Raw genomic sequence first — 20143 nt, 5'->3', positions numbered from 1 at the left:
AGGAGAGAAGGGGACTCCACCACCCCCCTGAGCTTTCCCTTCGAAGCACTCCACAGACCCAAGAGGCTCTACAGGCCCGGGTGTGGAGAGCCATTTTTACCACCGCGATCCTTACCACACTGTCTCCACACCGCTTTGCTTCCCGCAGACTCCTTCCCGAGGGCACGTCCCGGTCCGGGATGGGTCGGCGGAGCACGACGGACGCCGTGAGGGTGGCGAAGGCCCAGCCTTGAGGGTAGGTTTTGAGCCGTGCGTGTGCCCCTCAGCGCCTCCCGCCATTTCCCCTGGGGGAGCGCGCGGCGCCCCGCGAGCGGGAAACCCGGGGGGCGGGCGGGGGGCTCGCGCCTCGCTCCCGCGGCACGTGCAGCGCCGGCCGCACTTCCGGCCGGGCGGGTACTTTCGTGAGGGGCAGGGCCGCGCCTGCGCCGTCAAGCCGCGCGCCGGCGGGGCGGCCGCTCCCGGCACAGCGCGCGGCGTCCCCTCAGCCGCCCCGGCCGCCCGGAGCTGTGGCTGCTCCTTCCTCCTTCCCCCTCCTCCTTCTTCCTCCTCCCCTTCGGGAGACGGTGGCGGGCGAGGAGAAGCGAGTGTCGCGGTCGGCATGTGAAGTGGGGCACCCCCTGGCCGCCGCTTGCCTCCGGTTCCTGCCCGGTTCTTCCTGGGGCTCCGCTCGCCATGAAGAAGTTTTCTCGCATGCCCAAGTCCGAGGGGAGCGGCGGCGGCGGCGGGACGGCGTGCAGTGGCTCCGGGAGCGGCGTGGCCCTGGGCAGGGCGCTGGCGGTGGGGCGGTACCAGGTGACCCCCGAGGAGCCGCTTGCCGAAGGTAAGAGCGGGCCGGGGGCGGCGCGGACGGGCCGGAGCCGGGCCCTCCCGGCCCCGCGGAGTCGCTCGCCCGCGGGGAGCGGCTTGCGGGGCTTTGAGCTGGGCTGCTTCGGCCGCTCCCTGGGCCAGGGGCTCGTCGGGGCGCTCGGAGTTCCCCGGCTCGGTGCCTTGGGTGAGTGAGGCGCCGTGAGGTGTCAGCGGCGCCTCCGTCAGCCAGCGTGTTTTGCTTTTGCCCCCTACGGTGAGGGAAAAAAAAAAACCGCAAACAAACCCGACAAAATAAAATTCTTGTTCTTTCTTGGTGTAAGGCAGCAGATTGGTGTCACGGTCACGAGTGGAAGTGCAATGCTGGCAGGTTGGGCTGTGGAGCCTCTCCCCTCGATGCAGGGTGCTCGGCTTGTGCTCCTTGTGGTGAGCTTGCACTTGGTGTCGTCGGACTGCCCCTGGGACCGAAGGAAGAGTTGTGTGTGTTTTTGTAGCCATGGGATTGGCTGGACTTTCTCAGCTGTACTGCTTCACTAGGTGCTGGCATGGGACACCATCAGAGGAGCCATTTTTGAGTTTTGCGCTGTGTGTGGGAAACAGTGTGGTGTTCGTCTTCCAGAGCTGGTAATTGATGTGGTGTGTAAAGGGTAATTCGCTTCCCAGGTCACTGAGTTTAGGGCTAGTTCTGTATATTTCATAGTTACTGAATGTTTACAATGCACTGCTTAGGATGATGTGGGTGAAATAATATATCTCTGTCAATTTCATCGGCGTGTCGCTTAGACTATGTATATTTATGTGTAAGTATACTAGTTAACTGCCACTGATTTTTTTGCATTTCTTGGTGGAGATTTAAGATGTGGTTTTAGCAAGTGCATGCAGATAATATCACTAATTGGCATGGGAGCACAAAAGTGGTACTTAGCTTTTCATTGCTGTCTAGGAATGAGTGTCATAGAAAAGTGGATTTGGTATGCACTTTCGTATTGGGGGTGTGAAGATGATGTCAGGAATTAGCCACCTGCATACCTGGTCGGCCTCGCTGGGAGCTACTTCCAAGTCAGTGGAAGATCTGACTGCAGGTCATGTCTTGGCTGGGCTGATAGCAAGATAGAGACTTTTTAAAAAAAAGACAGTAGGTTCTTGAACAAATTGAGGTAGTGTCACAGAAAACGTATGTAGTGGAGAGGAGAGAAATTTTATAGTGCTTTGTTTAGTGTAGCACATCGTTAAAAGTTTTCTCATAATGTTCTGTATTTAGAGTCACTACAGATTATGGGGTTTTTTTTTCCTTCCTGTTGCTGACAGAAACAAATTGACACCCCTTGGGGGCCAGGGGAAGTCCAAATTTTAACATGTGACTGTTGTGTGAATTAACTTCCTACTTTCGAGTCTGAAAGATGTTTTCTACTACTTTTTTTGTTCTTCAGATTTTATGTGGTGTTTTGAGTATAGATGCTTAGGACGAGAATTGATAAGGGTTGGGGCAGTGCAAATTTGCTGCATCCTGAGAAAAGTCTCCAAGCTGTCCCTGGAGCGGGTCAGTAGGGAGGAGCCGGAGGGGCCTGGAGGATAAGAAAAGAACAGGTGGCACAAGTGGAGGGTTGGGGAAATAGGAGGGGCCGGGCTCTCCCAGCTCCTCTGCCTGCCGGGGAGCAGCTCGCCTGTGACAGGGGGTGTGTGTGTGTGCTGCAGGTGTGGGCCGGGGGGAAGGGCTCTCTGATTGAGTGTCCGGGTGGCACTCGGGTGCTCCTAACTGACACCAGGCTTTGTGGCTCAGGAGATAGCTTTTTATCCTGGAATAAGTCGTTGAGGATCGATCCCTTGCCTCAGTAGCAATTAATAGGAAGAACTGTGTGTCACTGCTGTTACATTAGTTATACTGCTACCTGTAACTAATGCTGAACACTTTGCAAATCCCCTGGTTAATAATCTTTCTCAGGTGAGGGCAGAGGAGAAAACTTTTTTTTCCTGTCCTCTTTGCACAAGGCATTTTTTTCTTTCAGTTTCTGAAACTGAGTTTAACTGAAGCTTGTAAACTTGTCAGGTCGTTTCTATTACTCATGCTGATGAAATAGCATTTAAGATGTTAATAGTCCTCCAAGTTAGAGCTTGTGTTATGAGGCATTAATGATAGATCCAGTTAATGAATCTAAAGATCTTAACAAATCTATTTAAAAGGAGATACAGTGTTCTGTTAGCAGAGGTGTGGTATATTGTGTTTTTATTAGCTATTAGAATTAATAGCATGATATGTCTGTTTTATGCAAGCTGTTTAACCCCCTACCCTCTTTCCAGCTTTTGCTCTGAGTAATCTTAGGAAGACAGCTCCTGGCATTGTGGAGGATTGAGGCTCCTGGGAGCTGGAGGACTGGCAGTAGTGATACTGAAAAGCTGGGGTTGTAATGATCTTCCTGGGTTGCAGGGCTGGATCTTGGGGTAGATTTCCCATGTTGGTGCAGGTGTTGCCCTCCAGATGCTTTTCTGTAGCCTTTGACAAAATGGTTTTATTGCAGTGTTCTAAAGGCAGAAGTGTGGAGCATTATTATCCAGTTGTTCTGAATAAAGCATAATGCTATCTAAAGGAAATGCATCTTTTTGACTAAAGAGGGTGTGAAGTTGAAGAGCTGTAGGTGTTAGGCTGTTAGATGGTTTGTTTTGCTCTAAACACACCTGTTCTGTGATGACTTCTTGGCCTCCATAACCTAGAGGTCAGTATGCTGTTTGATGGAGGTATGTGTTTTTACTTTTTATTTCTCAGAGATGGGGGAGAAAGCAGTTAATTTGGCTTAAGGTTTGATGTAGAAAATTAATTCCTGTCCATTTTGAGGATAAGGTAGAAATATGTGGAATAAATGCCTGATACAGAGTGAAGGCCTTGTCTGTCTTTTTGTTGAAGCAGAGTATTTGCAATGCAGCTCAAGTTGGGAAAGTGAAATCTAATAAAAATACAGGGAGTTATCTGTTGAAAGTTCGAGGTGGTGTTTGGGGAGCTGCAGTTATGGGAACTCCAGTATTGAAAAAGACTTTATACTTCAGAAATTGCAGCAAAATGGAAGTGGTGAGGTATGAAACATGCTTAAAAATTTATCTTAAATGTCAATGCAGAACAGCTTATGTTGTGAAGAGTGAAAATGAAACTTAAAATTAGCAAGTTGTCAAAATATTGTCTTATATGGGGAGGAGATGGGAAGTTGTGGCTGGACGTAGTGATACTACTGAGTTAGTTGTTTGTCTTGACTTGGACTTCACTAAGTCCTTTTTGCTTAATAACTGCAGTAAAAGTGATTTTTCTGCCTGCTATAAAGGTAGACATTGCAAGATGCTCATTTGTCTTACTGTCTTGATTGCTTGGCAGGGCTTGAGGTGGTGAAACTGAATAAATAAAGGCTTTGCCAGGCTCTAAGTTGTCTTTGTACCAGGAGCAGACCAAAGAGGTTATGGGAAGTGTTCTAATTGAATATATGGGTACGTTTTTAGCAAGTGCAGCTGAAGCAAGAAAGAGGCAGTTACAGCTGTTAAAGAAAAGGCCAGAGGACTCCCCAGCTTACTTCTCAAAATTGACTAGATTGGTTTGGAAGCTGATTTGTGGATGGGGGAAGATAGTCATCATCTGCTTTTTGTTTTCATTCAGAATTGGTTAATGGAGTTGTGGGGTATATGGTGTTGCATCTTACCAAAATAAAGCAGTGCTGTGTAGTGTTCCCCTGCAGTGGTTCACACTCTGTCCAGCCAGTGGATTGCTTAGGAGCGTGGAGGTGAGATGCCAGGCTCTCCTTGAAGGAGACCTGGGTAGTTCTGCGTGCCCCAACTCTCAGAGGTACCTAGAGGGGATGCAAAGCAGCTCTTCCGCTCTGGACAGCAAAGAGTGAACATGACACTTGGCTGGTCTCGTGCTCTGACTTTGCTTTGCCCTGGGGTGTGTGGAAAGAAGTGGTGTGCTAGTGGGTACAGTGGTTTATTTTTGTTTTCCAGGCTGATAAAGCGGTGAGTCCAGGGCTGTGTGGTGCTGGGCCTCTGCGGCTGTGGCTTGGGAAAGTGTTGCTTTTCCAAGTGATCTTGTGTCTAGGACCAGAGAGGCAGGGGAAAGGCCACTGAAGTGGTGTAAAGTTCATCTGTTAGGTACTTCATTAAGTACTTACAAGTTGATTTGTTCATGTTTGTGTAATAGAATGTTTGCTTTTTTTAGTAAACATGGTGGTTAAAGCACAGTTTTCTGTGAAAGGGGGCCTCTTAATAGGGAAGGTAGCTTGATTCCTTCTAGGTGGTGTGCAGAGAAGCAACCAAATTCCCAGGAGGTTCAGTGACAAACTGGTCATCAACCCACAGAGGGTCAGCTGCTCTCTCCCCATCTACCCGCTCTGGGGGTCAGCTTGCCTTTCTTCCAGACAAAACCTTTCAACAGGTCTGGGTTGCTGCAGGCCGTGGGTCAGTTGCCGCCATTTTGGGTGTGGCCGTGGGTCAGTTGCCGCCATTTTGGGGCAGGGAGGGAGTCAGTCAGACCATTATAGTGTGGGGCAGGGGAGGAGCAGTGGCTGTCTCAGCCTGCAGAGCTCACCCTGTTAGCCCACACAGTTCCCACCTGGCTATTTTGAGCCAGTCAACTGTTCCTCCAGTGTCTTACACCAGTGAAGGAATGAGCTGCTTGTGAGTTCTGCTATCCCACTTGGTGTGTAGTCGTTGTAAGTAATTGATAACTGTTATGATTTGGTTGGCCTCTTACATTCATACTGTTCTAGTTCAGGCCTAAGAAAAATGTAGCCTTAATTGTGAGGAATCCAGGTCCTGTTTTGTGAGCTCTTGTGCTGTGTATTTGTAGGTAGTCATGCTGTTTATTTAAGTTCTTCCAAACCGCTTTTGAAATTGGCGTAGTCTTGAATGTTCTGTTGTGGTTGTTTTTTCTACCTTATGTCTCAGCAATAGCAGTTCAGTTGGTAGTCCAAATAAACTTTGTGTTGTGCATAAGTTTCTGTTGGCCTTTGTTTACCCCCACCTCAATTAACCTCTTACACCATCATTTTTGGTCCCCAGAGCAAGGTATTGTGAGGATTTGCAGCTCCAGCAGCTTCTGTAAGTTTGGAAGGAGGCTGCTGTACGGCTGACACTGCTTCATCTCCTCTCAAGGTGGGGCTTGTTTGTTGTTCTTTTTTCTGGAGAGGTAAATAGAGAGAGATGCCATTGTAATGGATCTGTGGACTTTAGTACTTCCAAGTGTTTCCACGAGGTGTGGTCCCAGTTTTTAACTCTGGGAGAGCTTATTTCTCTGGCAGGTGTTATGAATATGCTATACCTAGTGCAGGGCTACTTCTGCTGGGGTGTGCTGGTGTTCTCCTATGAGACAAGGTGACATGTACAGTACTGGTTTTGGTTAGTTTGCGACTTGCTGCTCTGTGGAAGCTGCTGTTTTATTTTCAGCTGTTATCTAGTTCAGTTGTTTAAGTGGATTATGAGCTGGAAGGCTGTCTGGAAAGCTAACTTGTGGCATTTGAGTTGGTTTGGTCATGTCGATTTTTTTTTTTCCAGAGTGAAACATTTCTGAATCTGTTTGCACATGACTGTAAAGGTCAAGCCTGTTATTCTGTCTCAAACAGTTTTGCTTTGCTAATAATGGAGTACCAGATATGGTTTGTTCTAGTTCAAGATAGAAGGGAGAAAAAGAGTGAGTACTTGAAACTGACTTTTGTTTTGGCTGAAAGCATAATACAGTACATGTGAAGCTCTTCTACACTCCCCAAAATAGTCACAGCTGCCTTACATCAAGTGTATCTGCAGACTGGCAGGTGCTGAGATCCTAGACCAGCTTTTGATTTCTGCGTAGTGAAAGATGGGGAGCCTGTGTTGTGTGGGGGGGGATTTTCTTGTGACCTCCTGAGCCTCATGAAGGCAGCTCACATGGAAAAAAAAAGAGCGTTGTTTGGCTAGCACAGCATGGAGCTGTGCTCTGTGTAATGAGTACACAAACCAAAAGCAGTTTGGGGATTTGTGTGTCATCCTTGTGTTACACATTCCCTTGTCATGCGGGAAAATGTCTGTTTTCATATAATGTAGCACACAGAATGAAGCTCCAACTCAGTCAGTCACACATCTGGAGTGCTGAGCACTGTGGTGGCGCTTGGGCAGAGCAGTTGCTCTTGCTGTGCTCTTCAGAGCTGCTGTGTGCCTCTGGGACACAGGTGGAGAAAGGAACAGGTTGGGAAACATCTGTAGGCCAACAAAGGCATCTATTGTACAGCCAGGGCCAAGTTCAGCTCTTAGGGCACGTGGTCTAATGCTCTCTGATTATCCAGTTATTAGTCCTTGCATGCCCTGCGGACACTCCTTCCTGCATCGTGTGTATATGGACGGGTGGTGTTACACCTTTGTTAACTGCACACAGTTATGGTCTTTTTTTGAGGATGTTATCCCTTTAATTTTTGTGTGGCCTGCAGTAGTTAAGTGAAGAGGAAGTACTTGGGAATCTAGTAATTCCAAGCTAAGTTTTCAGGCTAGTGGCTGAGAGTCAGATGGTTACAGGAGAAGGAACTCGGTTTGTAGCAGTGTCATGTTAATATCACACAAATACTCAAGCCATCTTTCCTTTGCCAAATTTTGAGGAAAAACAGATGTGCCAATGTGTGTGCCATCTACTTGCCTTCTTCCTTGCAGACGCATTTTGATAAAGAATGTTAATGTTACACATACCCTCCTAAGGGGAGGGTATGTGTGCAGATGTGCTGCTGGAGAAAGCTCTTGGACACTCACAGGATAAGGCAGCATGGGAGAATGGAGGCTGTGTTAGCTGTGTCTGAGAAGGACATGGCGTACCTTTTAAAAAGGCTATGCAAGATCTTAAATTTTTTGTGTGTGTGTTTTACTGGTTTAACGGACTTTTAAATTAAATCTCAGTGTCTGGCAGGTCAGCATGGAAAAGAAAACTGGTTTGATAAAAGCAGTAGAACTCCTTTTCAGACCTAAGTTAACTAGGAGCCAGTAATTGTTGGAAGAGAGTATGTGTTTCTCTGGGCTGTCAGTGTGGTAGCAGAGCTGTCAGTCAGTAACCCTTATGTTACCCACGGGGAAGGGTTCCTGAAGTGGTTCTGTGCATGGAGAACAGAAGTTAACACCAGGGATGGGCTCAGTGTCCAGGGAGCAGCACAGTCACTGGCACACTTGGCTTTGGCAGCAGGGAAAAAAGAATGAGCGTGTCGTATTGCATAAGCATGTTAACCAAGTGAGCTCAGCTGCCTTTCCAGCTGTGGAAGTTGGTTGGCTCTGTAAACGTGCACATATGCTCTCTGGATGTCATCTCTGGTTCAGAGGAGAGGTGTTGGAGGTGCTGAGTTGGGTTGTGCTGCTTGTCTCTGGCATTGCTTTCTTTGGTTTACAGTGTTTTGTTTGTCTTCATTCTCCTAATTCCTTAACCTTGTGCTATATTTTGCTTGCTGTAGCTATTTTTTGCCTCTGTAATGTTCTAGCTAAGCAGGCTGCCGCAGTTGAAGGAATTGGTTTGTAAGCTGAGCCGTGTTAACTGACACTATGAATGCTTTGTGCCTGCCAAAGGGCAGTGTGAGAGTTGGGTGGTGCCTTGGGGACTAACCCAGAGCACAGGCAGGATCAGTCACTAACCTGATTGTGTCAGATGTCGTCCTTTTCCTAAGAAACCGTTAGATTTGCAAGCATCTGTTAGGGATGCTTGCATCCTCTTTTCCTCATTTGTGTTCATGGGCTTAGTTTAAAAACTGTTCATGTGCTGGATGAACAGCTGCTTCCTGATGTGTTTGGGATATTTGCCTGTTAGTGATGCCTGGAGCTGGCAGTCTGAGGGTGGTGGCAGGTCCCAGTGGTGCCAAGCAGCAGTGCCCTGGTGCAGGTCACGTCATCGCTGCTCGGTTGTTGTGCTGAGGCAGAGATGACTTGCCCTGCGTGTTCTCCTCCATCGGATGGAGATGTGCAGCGATCCTGAAACCCCTGCTCTCCTCCAAGAGGAGTCTGTGTTTCTCTGCATCACTATCTAGCTGCTGACGAGAAAGGAGCATGAATTGCTCTGCTCCTGCTTCCCTGGTTGTCTTGGGAATGGATTTCAGTCTCCTTCAGTGTTTGTCTCCTGGTTAAGGAGGTAGGAAACTTTCCTTTCCTCTCCACATTTGCATGTTCCTTGCTCACGCTTGTCTGGGTTGGTTACTTTTTTCTGGTTCCAGTGGGATGTCTTGGGTATGGGTGGGTTCATCTGTGAAACTGGGTCTCTGAACAGAGGCAGTGTGGAGGAAAGTAGACAAATGAAGGTTGCCAACTGGAAATAAAAAAACCCCAGCTTTGATCCTAGGTGGCTGTCACAATGAAATAAGGAATGCTTATTTTGGTTTGGTAGCAGAGAAACATGCTACTTTGTCCTTGAGCATCGCTGTTAAAGCACTCTTGTCTAGTGGAACTGAAAATTGGCACATTTGGGAGTGTTCTCCCTGTAAAGGTAGAAGAGTCTTCCCTTAGTCTTGCTGATCATTAGGTCTCCTTTGCTTCTGAGACTAGTGGTGAAAGTACTGAACAGCTGATTATAGAGACTCGGGTGAGGGTGAACATCTCTGAGCAGTCTTTATTTGCTCTTCAAGAGGTATCAAAGCTGGTATTGCTGCAAAGAGCATCACTTGGCTCTTGGAAAGCCATTACTCCAGAGATGGAGAAAAAAGATGAAGGGATTTGCCTTGAGTCATATGAGTCTGTACAAGAGATACAGGTAGAGTTTGGAACGTCCTGGCTCTGTGATGGCTTCTTCCTCATCCCTTCTGTAACATGCTGTGCCTTAATTGCCACATGCAAAACTAAGATAGGAATTCTGATGTTACAGGCTTCAGGAGATTTTATTCAGAGTCATGGGTATGTTTGGCTTCCTTCCAAACTTGCATGTTATTTAAATGGGTGGATTTGTTCCTGTGGTGCCTAGAAACTTCAATAGGCAAGTCTACCAATCATGTGCCAAAACATAGGGATGGTCCAGTTCCTGGTTTGTTTCAGTTCTGTTGAACTGACTCATTTTTAAAAATTTGTTACTCTGGCTGTGATTTTTATCTGTGCATCTTGTCTTTCAGTAGCAGTTGTAATGAGTAATTGTTGCAGCGTTTTGCTTCTTATGAAACAAAAATAGCTTTGGAAGTGAGTGATTAATATGACATTTTCTTATGTTCTTCTGCAATTCCTGCAGGTTGAAAAACTGAATGTGCTTTTATTTAGAGAAATTGTTGCTGAACAAGTTTTTTCTTGTTCTGGATGATTAACTTGCATATAACTATAAGAGTGGTGCAGAGCAAATAGATCATTAAAGAATGTAAGGCACTAAATTCTACTCTGCTGATATGTCTGTATAAGAACCTGACCTGAATACAATGTGTGTTGATGAGACTAGAATAGGAAGAGTGAATGAAATTTAGTGTGTCAGCATTAGGCATGGGGGTCAGGTCTGGTTTGTGTGATGTGCAGGAAAATTAATTGTTTGGAGAAAAGCAAATGAAATAATGGTTTTCTTTGGGCCTTGCTGTTGTGTCTCAGTAGAGCTCAGTAGCACAGTCTGCATCTATTGAGTTGAGAACTTTAACTTGCCCGGAGTTTAGGTGAATTGTCACTTGGCTTTTACATCATGAGAACTTGTGTAGGCAACAGGAGGAGTATTTGATCCCAGAAGAGCTATCCAGAGTTGTCTTAGGCAATCTGAAGATAGAAAAGCAAGTTTATGTTGTTTTGGCAACTCAAAAGTAGTAGTTTGCTGCATTTTATTTGGCCTAGTCTTGTAGTCTTTGAGTTCCATCCATCTTGGTGTGACTTTACAGTATTATCCTCCCAGCTTTGTGCTTTTCTTCAAGTATTTGCTTTCTCCATTAAACATGCTTTTCTCATGATTTGCTGTTTTGTTAAACTGACATCAAATTGTATGGCTGTGTTTTTAAGAGGAGGCTTTTGCTCAAGGACATACTTGAGTTTAGGTGGTAGTTGAGTCCTAACACTTGCATTTTCTGAGATTTCCCCAAACCCATGAGTTCCAGATCAGTCCATTTAATAAATGTGTTGTTCTGAGTTACCACTGTTGACTAGCTTCTCGAAACATGGGAATTGTATGAGAGATACTAAATGATTTTGATCATCTTGATTCTGCTATTTGTAATCCTGTTGCCATTGCAGCCTAGCTTGTTGATTTAAAATTATCAAGCTGCTTAGACTGTTGTGAAATTAGTGTATTGGTTTTTTAAAATTGTCATGTATTACAGTGTGAAGTTTGAAATCCCAAGCACAGAAGTGCTGCAAGGTCTTGAGAGATGCTTTATAAGCAATTTGGAGTGTTCAAATATATTCAGCATGTACCAGGTAGACATTCAAGAACTGCCTGTCCCCATGCAGGTGCCAAGCAAATACTATTGCCTAAAATGGCTTATAATTCTGTTAATTGGCGTAAGCAGGTCGGATCTCAGGTATTGTGCTGTTACAGGTTACTGGTCCCCTGTTGTTCTTAGGCTGGCTAAGTCTGTATCTCAGCATACACCTTTGGTATGCTAGAGTTTAAACATGCCACCAGTATTTGCAAACAGCTAAAGACTGTGAGGTAAGATAATGAAAATCCTTCTTAGTTATTCATATTGGGTGTTTTAGCTCTAATTCTAGTCATGCTCCTGGAAGAAATGGTCAGTGAATTATGCTCTGATGTGGAGGTGAGTGAGACTGTAGGCTCTTGCTGGTGGGGAAGAGATGGGCTTCATCTTGCTCATTTGTATGTGTAAGATGCCTTGGAAAAGGAGGAAAGCAGAGACTCTTGCAGTGACATCTGCCTCAGTCTGAAGTGCCGCAGGCGTTACAAACGGCTTGGTTTGCGTCTGCGTGGCCTGGTGGCTCTTGTCTTTGTGTGGCAGCCAGAGGTGGCACCGGTCCAGGGCGCCGCGAACCAGCCGCTGGGCCGGAGCCGGGCTCTGTGTGCCGGGCTTTGTTCCCGTGCCGCGGCGGCTCGGGGGCATTCAGTGCGCTCTTAGGCGTGTGGGGGAGGTTGGAGAGCCCTGCTTGGCTGGGCATTCCTGGCCCTCCACATGGAAATCACAATCCCAGCAGTGATTGCAAGGAAAATGAAAGGCCAGCTAGAGAGTAAGTTAGTGTTTGGTAGAGATAAGCTGTTTGTTTTCTTAACAAACTTTAAGTTACTGGTTGGTAACTATGGTATGGCAATTAAGTTCAGTTCCAGAAAAGTCATGCATATTGTATTTGCATATTGGCTATGGATTATCTACCTGCAGATTTAACTAATTTGTAACTATATTTGATTTTTTGGTTTTACTGGACCTGAAATCAAGCTTTATGAAAAAAATTAGCAAATGACATTTGGAATTCATCTAGGAAACAAAATGAGTTCATGCTCTTAACCTCACCATTGTAGAATGGTGAATTCTGTCAAGCCTGTATGCACAGATCATGTCCTTGTTGTGGTTTTTCAGCTCACTGTTTTCAAGTCAGACTAAACTACAGCTGGAGCTGAGTTCAGTGAACAAAGAAGATGGGGAAGACATGCAAAAGATAAAACTGCTGTTCAAATTTTTCAGGTTTTGTGATTTTTTTTTGTAAACTGTGCTACTGGATGCTCATTGTAGGTGTCTTATCCATGTCTTGGGTGAGTTTAAAAGCTTTCTCATGAAAAGCACAGGTGAGTAAGTAGATGTTAACAGTAATTTTCATAGAAAATAAATTGAACTATTGGTGATCTGCTGGCAGCCTTCCTTTCCTTGCAGACAGGAAGGAAGTATTACTTGACTTACATACAGGCTTCTGTTAAACATAGTTGCAGAGTTAAATGCATTAGTTGATTTTTTTTTTTTTTCCCCAGTGAACAGAAGGAGGTCGTGATGGTGTAATACATAAAAGTAGTGCAGTGGTTGTGACTAACTCTCAAGCAGCTTGATTGAAGATGGAAATATGGGGAGGTTTTTGGTCTTTTTCCAGTCAGGTATGAGAAGGCATCAGCTTTACCCTAAGAAATAAAATACTTTGTCTTGAGTGCATAAGATGCATTCCTTGCAGGGTGTAGCAAATGCTTGGGTTTTTAGGTTTTGTCTGTTTATTTTTTAAAAGCATGCATTAAGTGAGCTTTGCAGTCCATCTGCTTTGATCTTCCTTAAACTTAGGTTACTGCAGGAATTGCAAGTGTGTTAGGGAATTTATCTGCTTTAGGAAATTGGTGGTTTTTGTTTCTCTAGCAGCCAAGTAGCCAAGGCTGTCAAGCAGGGGATGCCATGGAAGCAGTAGTCAGACATGCTAGCAAGTCACCTGGATGTGGAGAGGCAGGTGGGGTGATGTTGGGCTGTACTGCAGGACACAAAGCTCTGTTCCTTTCGCTGTTTGCTGTGCTGAGTCTTAAGCATCTCAGGGTTGGCCCTTGGGTGTGTCTGGTGCATGGGTGCTAATAAATACAGAAACTTTTTACAAAGGTCTGTAGCAGACCTTAATTCAGCTTTCCCATCTTGCTCAGTAACTTAAGTGTCTTGGATCCCCCAGGCAGTCGCTGGTGCTTCTGTCAGAGCTTTTTTGTGAGGTTGGCCTGCAGCTGATGCTGGGAGAAGTGTTATCCAGACACGCAAGCCTGTGGCAGGGTAGCAGTGCCATTAGCAGAGGTGTGCGTGGCGGACCTGCCTGCTGTGGCTGCACAGTGTTGTCCTGCTGGGATGTGATTCACAGCTGCTGCTGGAGGAGCAGATGCAGATTTGAGAAAAACAGTGCTACTTGTCTAAACTAGCCCTGATAGTCAGCTTGTTACATGGTGGGAATTTGTGTGGGCAGTGGGAAAGGGAGCAGTGGTATGGCCCTTGGAATGCATTGTCTGCCTGCTTAAAATAAAGTGGAGAAATACTGAACTCTGAAATGTGTATGTAGAAATGGAGTATTTTAGAAGTAGGGAGCTATTTCTGCTCTTGGTTTGGCAAATGCTGAGCTCTTGAGCTTGGGAGCAGCATCTGTCAAATCTTCAGGGTGGAGCTGTGTCTGAGAGCCTTGTGCTCATGACTGAGGCTTGTGGGGTAAGCTTCACTGAGAATATCCATGCCCATGTGCATGCTCACGAAACTTACAGATGTACATGTAGGGAAAGGTGGATGTGTATCTATGATTGGTGTTTGTTAATGCTGCCTTTATTGAGCTTTCAGCCTCATCTTCTCATGTAGAGGTGCTTCAGGAATGGGCAGACAGAACTGTTGTCTCCTCCTCTGGTGGAACTTGTGACAAAACCTAAACATTTCATCAGAAATTTCTCATAAGGCTTGAAAAAGGCATTTTAAGTTTCTGTTAAAGGTTGCTCCCTCAACAATCACATGGTGTTTGGAATCTGATGAGAAATTCAGATGTTGGAGTTCTGTGCATTTTTAAAGGTTTTGCTGTCAAAAACAGATGGAAAGCTGCACAGCTTTAAGAATTAAATTAATAGTTTCTATGCAAAACTCAGGTGCTTTTTGTGTATACTTTTAGTCTGCTACCCCTGCAAGTGCCCACAATACAGCATCTGTGCTGACTGACAGAAGGCAGTGCCTCTGGAGGGAAGGACTGCCATCCTTGTGGGGAGGAGAGAGGTTCTGGAAATTGGTACAAGTGAACCTATCCCAGCAGGATGCCAGTGGACGTACAGAGTTATGGATGTTGTGGCAGTACACCACCAGGGAAATGGAGCAGCAGCATGGAAGAGGGGGTTCTGTGGTGCTGGAGCAATTGTGGAAGGACTCTTGAGAGCCTAAGTGCTGGTGTGTGTTCTACACACCATGAAGGTGGGAATCAAAACTGTGCTGCAGGAAATGGCTCTTGGCATGGGTTTGCCTGCAACTCTGTCAGAAAGGAGTGGACTCCAAATTCCTGGTAAAATAGAACATGGTTATATTGTTTGATGCAGGTTGAAAAAGGGCCTTTTTCAGTCTTCCGTACAAAAGGGGATGGGATATGAAGAGCTGTTTTTCTTGAGGTAGTGCTTTGTTTTGTGGAGAAAGACTAGTTCTTTTTAGGCTTTCTTCCTAATGTCCTTTGATTTTGGATGCTGGTTTCTTTTGTGTTGGAGTACCACAGAAGCTATAGAGGTTAGAGTTGGGGGGGAAGGGAGGATGTTTGGGGTTATTTTTTTGTTTGGTGGTTTTGTGTTGTTTTTTTTTTTTTTTAAAGTTTGTTGGTTTTTGTTTTATTTTTGGTGGGACTTTTTGTGGGTGTTTTGGTTTTGTGGGGTATTTTTCTCTTGTGGAAGAAAGATGATTAAAACATTTAATAAGGTCATACTGTTCTCTGTCATGGTGGACTTTTGCAGTAAGGTTTTATTTATTTGTATTGCTGGGAGCTGTTTCAAGGCATTTGTGCTTGAACTGGTCTTATTCTGTATTTTGCGTAGATTCCTAGTCCATAAAATGGTTCTTTCCAGTGTGTTGGGCTTGCAGCTCCAGTGCTTGGAAGGCTGTGCAGTCCTGGGAGTGTGTCACTTCTGGAGTGAGTTGGCTCTGGCTGCAGGTCAGCCTGAACTTCAAGATCTGTCTCTGGAACTGACAGGGAGCAAACCTGCACAAGTGACCCAGGCATCAAGTGATTCTCCTAGTAAGTTAGCAGTGAAAGTGTTGTTGAGTGAAGAAATTTATTCAGGGCACAGATAAATGTACTGAAATAATCATTGGAGGGGCGAAGTATCTGGAATGCCAGAGAGGCAGACCTGGAATTTTCAAGGAAATTAGTATGTGGATGGGTAGCCTCTTCTTGCAAAACTGGGGAAGAAGAGGGTATGTGTGGGTAGATGGGTCGCAGGGAGATAATTGCACTTGAACCTGTTTCTCTCTCTTTGTGGAGAGGGACACAAGGCTACCTCCTTGACCAAGGTCATGTGAGGCTGAGGGTCTGTCTTGGCAGTGGGTTTCAAATTAGAAATAACCTATCCTTTTGGTTGTTGTTGGGCTTTCTTAACAACAGCTTTACACTCAACTTTATTAAGAACAGCTTTCCACAGGGAGTGTAAAGCTGCTGTGATGGAGTCAGTCAGGTTGGCCTTGGAACCCCTCTTAGGGCTCACAGCTCCAAGGCTTCATGTCTTCAAAAACTGTGCTCCTGAACCCAAGATCATACTGAGTTATTGAGGAAGTTCCTAAATACGTGTCTGCATTGCATAGGCACATGAGAGCAACTAGGATCTGTTGGTGTACATGTCTATTTCTTCTTTAATTTCAGGTTATGAAATGTACAGAAAAAACATGTAAATACTGTAACTGAAAATATACTTTTGTATACTCATTAGCTTTATCAAGACTTATTTTTGAGGATTTACTTGTCTGAATAGAAATGTATGCTAAAAATGCAGTCACCTCTCCAAAACATCCAAGTTTTAATGGATTTGTAAGGAACCATTTACAGTGTAGTAGCTGCTATATAATATAATTCCTGCTTCAGCTTTTACAGATGTGACTAGTGATTGCTGTTTGTTACTGTAGAGGTAAAATCCTTCTGTGCCAGAAGTTCTGTACTGTTTGTCTGAGATTTGAATACATAGTCAAGGGTTTCACTACTTGGAGAAACAACATTTGGTGCTTTTGTGTGTTTCAAAAAAAATCTGTATGATGTAAAAAAAGGTGTTGTCTATATATACACATAATTTGTGTAACAGTCTGAAAGATGGTAAAGTAGCTGGAAGATTTTTCAGCCTTATTTTGTTCTACCTGAGTAAGCAAATAGGGTGCTTAGAATTCTGACAGCTCCACTGTTTCCTGGTTCGAGTTTCAGGAATGTAACATGATAAAGTGTAAATGGCATGTTGAGGCCTGTGAAATTACTCAAGGTTGACCTTAAATACACATAGGAAAAAACCAAATGCATGTGGCTGATGTAGAATTTCATTAAAAACAAACAAACAAAACAACTAGCCCAGAAAAAAAGCCCCAGTCATTGCTGGCTAGCTGGTAAGATGATCCCAAAAGTGCATAGTTATGGTGCCACAAAGATAGTTCAAGTAAAGAAAGGTACGAAAGATGTGCGAGCTTTTTAAAGAGTTTAATTGTACTAAGTATCTATTGGCTTATGTAACTATAGATTCTTTAGAAAGGCTTTTTATGAAGCATTCCAGGGAAAAGTGCTGTGTGGCTGTCCTTGGGAGGATTTAAACTTCGAGTGACTTTGGAGGAAATGAGACTGAAAGAGATGAAGCTCCTTGTTGTGTTGAGCACCAGAGAGCAGCTGAGCCCCACACTGCCCCGGTGGGAGGGGAGAGAGAACAGGAAGGGGAGCAGTGAGGAAACCTGTCAGCTGGAGCAGGACAGGTCACCTAGCCTTGCTCAGGGTTTGTGCCCCTTTCACTCTTGCAGGAAAGGGTTTTTATAGCGGTGCTATTTACTGATGGCAGACCATTCAAGGTCAGGGATCTGCTGCTTGCCAAACCAGGACCAGGTCTGCTTTTTCAGTCCCTCGGGTTCAACTGCTGGCTGATACCGCCACCTGATGGCAAGAGCAGCCCTAGGCTCGGCATTTAAGATTCTACTGCTTTCCACTGATGGTTTTTCTACCTAGGCCTGTCTGCTCCAGCTACATCGGAACAGTTGTCAGGGAGACTTGAAACACGGAGCTCTCTTTTGTCTTCCTGCTAGGCAGAGAGAATTTCAAGGCTGTAAAACTGGCTTAAAACGTCAGGAAGTGATTATTACCCTTCTAATCATGAGTCTTTTGCTTTACCTGACTACTGCTTTATATTTTTGGTCAGATATTGGTGCTTAAAACCAGGTAGTTTTGTTGTGAGGATAGTACAAAAACTCTTCCGCTGATGAAGGTCTTGCGCGTCACTCTGGCAGAGCTCCAGGCTGGAGCCCTCTAGGGTCATTTCAGTGCCAGCTGGAGTTGAGTGTTGAGAACTTGAACTGTTAAGAGTGGGTGTCCTGTGAATTTTTTAGGAAGGCCCTATGTGAACTAGGATGAGGCTGTTGAATTAAATTTGTGGTAATTCTGCTTTGACAGCCTACCATCTCATTTGACTAAATGAGAATTAAGTCAAAAATTAAATACTTAGTCTTCAAGAGGAATTGTTTAATATAAAGTAGCTTCTTGAGTGGCAGTGATTATGTGCTTCTTTGCTCAAGCACATGAGACTTGCATCAAATGAGGTGCACTATACTTAAGCAACATGACTTGCAGGTGCTACTGGGTACCATGAAATGTGTACATTTGAAGTGACTGCCTGATTATTGGAGTAGTTACTTGTTTTAATTTACTTACTTGTGTCCTGGTGGTGTACCCAAGCTCCTGCCCTAGTACAGAGTTCCTGTGGTGCTGGTTGGCTTTGGATCAGACAGCGCTTCAGGAAAGCAGGGCTTGACATGGGCTCTGCTGCGAGGTGGATTTCCTCTAAGTGTGGGAAAGCTGTGCGTGTGAGCCTTGAGGTGATGCCAGTGTGCCTCCTTGAGCAGCAAGCAGGACTAACAGGAGGCAGGTAAAACAGCCTGCTGGGTTTCACTTTGGTGTCCTGAGCATTGGGAAGTACCTCCTGTGGAGGTTGTTTCACTTGTGTATTTCCTGCCTCCTTGATTCTTCTCTACCAGTGAAGAGAGGAAAAAACCCTCAAAAAACCCTTCTGGGGAATGGGCTCGACTGTGTGGGTCCCAATTCATGCCACTGTTGGATAAGAATGTTTCCAGTGGGAGTGGTTTTAAGAAAATGCTTAATTCCAGTGTGCACATTGAGTGTGGTTTAAATAAAAACACTTCTCTAGGGCAGGCTGCTTGTGCTGTCCGGGGCTTCAGGGAGGCTGTTGAGGTTAGTCTGAAAAGTCACATCACTTCTTCAGTGTCTCTCAAGACTTTTGCTAAATATTTTTATATATTAGAATGTGGGTTTAGGGAATTAATGTACCTTGACTTGATTCAGGTTTTTGAATGATTAAGTACTGCAGGGTTGATGTCTCAATACATGGTTGTTCTGTGCTTTATGAATTCATTTGAATGTGCAAGTGCTTTTCTAATGTTTTCATGTGACGTTGTAAGACAGTAGTAAGACTTGAATGGTTTTGGTTTTGTCATGAGTATTTGATTTAAAAGAAATGGGTTGAGGTAACAAAGATTTAACTTCTGAAGTGTTTGTTACTAGTCACTCAATGACCGATGTAGTCTTTGTTGCTCATCCTTAGGATGTAGTGATGTTGAGTAGAGGTGTACAAGAAGCTCAGGCAGCTGCTTCTTTTTTCACTTGTGCTCTCCAGGTGGCTTCTCCACGGTGTTCCTGGTGCGCACACCCAGTGGGACGCGCTGCGCACTGAAGAGGATGTGTGTGAATAATGTGCCAGACCTCAACATCTGCAAGAGGGAAATCACCATCATGGTAAGAAGGCCGTTGCTCAGAACTGGAGAAAGTGTCAGTTTGTAGTGTACACCCAGCAAATGCCTCTCCAGTGTTTCTAGGCACCTTTTGCTTTTGATGCTGTGCTCCTGATTTTCCACCAGTACTTACAGAAACTAATGCTGGCTTTAGGGTTGGTGCATTATTAATTTCTCAAGGAATTATTTGAGTATGTATTTGATACCTCACATGAAATGTGTATATTCCATTTGGTCAGTATGTCTGGTTCCCAAGCAAAAGGACTTTCTTCCAGTGCTGTAGTGGCAACTGAAAATTGCTCTTCATTTTCTCAGTACTGAAGTGTAATATCCATTTTCTTTTTCAGAAAGAATTGTCTGGGCACAAGAACATAGTGAGTTATTTGGATTGTGCTGTAAACTCACTAAGTGATAACGTGTGGGAGGTGCTCATCCTCATGGAGTACTGTCGAGGTAAGAGCCTAGGTATACAGAGGATAAGGTTTGTACTATCACCTGTGATTTGGATTAAAGCTATTCCCTTGATATAGGAGGTTAACATGTATGTGTCAGCTGGAATCCAGGTAGTCAGTTTCACTTTTCTGCTGGCATGGCTACCTAGGCACTGGCCAAAATATAAGTTTCGCAAAGCTTTGTAATTAGATACGGTTACAAACAGGGAAATGAATTCTCTATATATGAAGTGCAGTTGTGCTGTTCAGCTGGTGGTGCTAGGCAACAGGTGTCTGGAATGTAACTCAATAGGAAAGATTAGCAAATTTTCACCACTTTGCTCCCTCTGCTATTTTTGTTCTAGATGACAACATTGAAGAAGCTTCACCTGACAGGTGATTTCCTACAAACAGGTGTAGTAAAGTTCAGGTTGATAGTGCTGTCCAAAAAGATGTTAGCCACGTGTTCCTGCTTGACAATGTAACTTTTTTTGAAACAATACCTAAGTCAGGGACTGTCTGTTTTGGAGTTCTGTTCCCCTCAGTTCACATATGTAGAGTATAAACTTGCCAATGAGTTTAACTTGTGAGGTTTGTCTAAAATCTAGG

The 20143-nt window shown here is 44.9% G+C and overlaps 1 protein-coding gene across 1 annotated transcript in view; it reads left to right on the top strand.

The window, feature by feature from the left end:
* The first annotated feature begins 444 nt into the window (after positions 1-444).
* Positions 445-20143, top strand: part of BMP2K (BMP2 inducible kinase) — a 49588-nt gene continuing 29889 nt past the window's right edge. The window contains exons 1-3 of the mRNA XM_030947585.1: positions 445-820; positions 18989-19107; positions 19451-19556. Of these exons, the coding sequence (XP_030803445.1) occupies positions 673-820; positions 18989-19107; positions 19451-19556 (373 nt within the window). The 5' untranslated portion in view covers positions 445-672. The remainder of the gene's footprint in view (positions 821-18988; positions 19108-19450; positions 19557-20143) is intronic.

This window comes from Camarhynchus parvulus, chromosome 4 (assembly GCF_901933205.1).
Source record: "Camarhynchus parvulus chromosome 4, STF_HiC, whole genome shotgun sequence".
Taxonomy (NCBI): domain Eukaryota; kingdom Metazoa; phylum Chordata; class Aves; order Passeriformes; family Thraupidae; genus Camarhynchus; species Camarhynchus parvulus.
The sequence above is the reverse complement of the archived record's forward strand: the minus strand, read 5'-3'. Positions and strand labels throughout refer to the sequence as shown.